This window comes from Perca fluviatilis, chromosome 11 (assembly GCF_010015445.1).
Source record: "Perca fluviatilis chromosome 11, GENO_Pfluv_1.0, whole genome shotgun sequence".
Classification (NCBI taxonomy): domain Eukaryota; kingdom Metazoa; phylum Chordata; class Actinopteri; order Perciformes; family Percidae; genus Perca; species Perca fluviatilis.
Window position 1 is genome coordinate 18,147,591 of NC_053122.1, and position 3,525 is coordinate 18,151,115.

The 3,525-nt window shown below is 44.3% G+C and overlaps 1 protein-coding gene across 1 annotated transcript; it reads left to right on the forward strand.

Moving 5' to 3' along the window:
* Positions 1-307: 307 nt before the first annotated feature.
* Positions 308-2,254, forward strand: LOC120568288 (Krueppel-like factor 2). The gene is made up of 3 exons (XM_039815690.1): positions 308-632; positions 950-1,859; positions 1,996-2,254. The coding sequence occupies exons 1-3, from the start codon at positions 561-563 to the stop codon at positions 2,169-2,171; spliced, it is 1,158 nt and encodes a 385-aa protein (XP_039671624.1). The 5' UTR covers positions 308-560; the 3' UTR covers positions 2,172-2,254.
* The last annotated feature ends 1,271 nt before the right edge of the window (positions 2,255-3,525 follow it).

Genomic DNA, 3,525 nt, shown 5'->3' on the forward strand with positions numbered 1-3,525 from the left:
CAAAAAAGCCATATCTCGTTTTTTGTTGTGGTGATTAACTGACGTACTGACAGCCTTATATTAATTTGATGGTGCAGCCTGGCCTCCAGCAGTTTCTGTCATTAGGCTTGTTCTTTTCAGCATATTACGTAAGTATCTATGGTTGCTATTGCTATTGCTCGTGTGTTTGCAATTTGCCTGCAACTTTTTTCCGAGTCCAGCCACCCATTTCTCAGGTGGGTGGGTCTGTATCTGCGTCAGCCTGTGGGGGAGGTCCTACACTTTATAGGCTCCTCTGCGCTGCCTTGCCTGTCATAGAGCGCACTGAGCCCAGCTGCCTGCACGAGCCGCTTTATAAAGAGCTAAATTTACCAAACTTTACGTTGTTTCCTGAGCTCTCACAATTGGCCAGGCGTACTCGGGCTAGAGAGTTATAAGGTTTGGAGGACCTCCTTCCACTTTTAAACTTGTTCATGTCTTTAGAGCGCAGCTGTGGAGAGCGACAGTAAAATAGACGCACAGATTCTGGTGCGGCTGCCGCAACATTCTTTGACAAGAGATAGTTATTATTTCACCAAACGATGGCCTTATCCGGAGTGATGCTACCGTCATTTTCTACCTTCTCAAACCAAAGAGAAAAAAACTGGGAAAACGTAAGTTAAAAACGATCTTGTAATATGTTTTAAATCTGTGGATATGTTTGAGTTGGCATAGATAGCCTATGTGTCACTTTGTTTCACCTGTTTTAATTATAATGCTAATACTAATATCTTAAAAAGCAGTTTGAACTTATTTATTTGCTTTGGGAAAACAAAAACAAATAACTTATTTCCTTATTTTAAGAAAATAAAGCTCAATATTAGGCTGAATTACGTGTCCAGTTGGATATCACCTGCAATTTCACATACTGTATTTTTTTACAGCAACATCGAATTGATCATATCTAATTGTATATATTTTATTCTTTCAGAGGTGGAAAGGAGATGTGGACAAACTAGTCTCCACCAGCTGCTCCATGCTTGAAATGGTACACAGCCTTGACAATCACAGCAAAAGGGACGACGAGGATCTGAGTAATTATTTGGATCTGGATTTTATTCTCGCCAACACGACTGGCTCAGACAGCACGGCGGAATTTGTGGGCACAACTGACCCCAGTATGTACACGACGGGAAACTCCGTGCCATCCTATCCAGCAGACGACCACCGCTCCCCACCGCCCCCGTACGGCGCCAGCCTCATGACAGAGTTGCTCCGCTCCGACGGAACCAACAACTATGGCATTACGCGCAACCCCTGCGTTCAGGGGAGATTTTATGTCAATACGGCACATTTTCCCCGCCAGGACATCAAAGTGGAGCCACCCATGGACGGCTATGGCCCCGTTATGGGCATGGTGCCCCAAAGCTGCAGCAAAATCAAGCAAGAAGGGAACGTTTCGTGCATGATGTCCTTCGAGCAGCCCCGGGTGGCCATCTCCCCGCGGGCAGCCAGCAACATGACCCCGCCTCTCAGCCCCGATGAGCAGGGAGCTTCGGACTGCCAGGCACAGATGTGCCAGCCTATGAACTTCTCACACAAGTATCACACACCCGCGGCTTTCCCGCATCACCCTCAGGCTCCCCAGATGCAGATGCCCTACCACGCTCCGCATACTGCCTTTGGCATGTACGATGAGGGTCTCAGCCTGCAGCCAGGCGCGCAGAGGGTGATACTCACACCGCCCTCCTCTCCCCTCGAGCTGCTGGAGTCCAAACCCAAGAGAGGACGGCGCACATGGCCGCGGAAGCGCACAGCGACGCACACCTGCAGCTACGCTGGCTGCGGAAAAACCTACACCAAGAGCTCACACCTGAAGGCACATCTCCGAACTCACACCGGTAAGTTTGAGCTCATATTCATCATGATAAATACGACTACATCTGTGCGCAATTACGCACAGACACACATAGCTCAAAGCAATGTTTCCCCTTTTTTTGCACAGACTAATAATCCACAATTTCTTTGTCCACGCAGGTGAGAAGCCGTATCACTGCAACTGGGAAGGCTGTGGATGGAAATTCGCCCGCTCCGATGAGCTGACACGTCATTTCCGCAAACACACCGGACACAGGCCCTTCCAGTGCCACCTGTGTGAACGCGCCTTTTCCAGGTCTGACCACCTGGCACTTCACATGAAGAGACACATGTGAACGAGCCCACATAAGGACTTGGGGTTCACGGAGGGGGTTGTGTTATTTTTATTGTGATTAAATTGATGTATTTTTTATTTAAATTGCTCACATGACCAAAGTCTTTTTTATATATATAATATTGAATTAAAAAGTTTGTTATTATTTTCTAATAACGTAGCTGGTACTACTTTGGTTCAATACAAGCTTTAGAAAAGCTTTGTTTGCTTTAGAGCAGGCAGACCAAGAAGGGGCTGGCCCTGTATATACTACTCTTCTTTGACAGAACTGGAACGCTGTGTTTGACACAAAAGTGCCTTTCTATGACTGTGCTACTGTAAAACTCTTAGTGACAGAACGATATGGCCAAAAAAATAGACCATGTTCTTATTGACAGGGGTGAAATGCACATAAAGTGGCCTGAGTGTGCAGAGACAACGTTTTATTTAAACTGCCTCAATGTCTGAATGGCCTAAACTGCTTTATTTTAGTTTTTTTCTTTCTTTTGGAGTTGATGTTGTCTCCTCTTGTGTGAAACTCTTGGATCCAACCCCTCTGTTCACTATCAGGGCTTGATGTCCTGTGCATTATTTTTCACTTAGATTTATATAAATATGTACATGGTTTTATACTGTAAAATGTATATTTATTGTAAATATTAAAAACAATGAAATTGAACTTTTGACTGGGGAACTCTTTACTTTTCATGCATGTCTGTCATGATTGATACCTTGTTCACACATGTAGTTTAATAAACCACATCCACCCACTCAACAACAGGTTTCATACTGTGCTTACAACCAGACTAAGTGCAGCAGGCCTGCAGACCATCAGATCAGTTACACTAAATAGGTTTTACATGTTGCCATTGTATACCCACTTTAATTTTAAAACATAGGCACTTGATTTCCACTGTGATGTTTTGCAGCTGCAAGACAGAGAAGGGCAGCCGTTTGTGGGCTTAGCCTATAAATACAAACACTCCATTTCCATAATTACAGAGTGAGCCAGCAGCCGTCTGGACAGAGGGGCACAGCAAACCCTCATCAGGGAGCCCTTAGACTCCCTTTCTGATGGGTAGAAATTATAGTAGGACATCAAAGTGCCTTAATACTACAATTACACAGAGTCACTCTGCACTACAGTTTCAAAGTATCTGAGTTCATGCATATTATGGCTGCATGGTGTCAGTATTTGTTTCTCCCGCATCAAAGACTGCATTGACTAGATGTCTCAAAGCCAGATGGCAATTTATAAAGTAGATAAATATTAAACATTATTCCTCAAATATGTGGTTGGTGATTGACGCAGTACTTTTGTTTCATTGTAACCATTTTAAACCTTTAAAAACAACTTGATAAAACCACACCCTTCA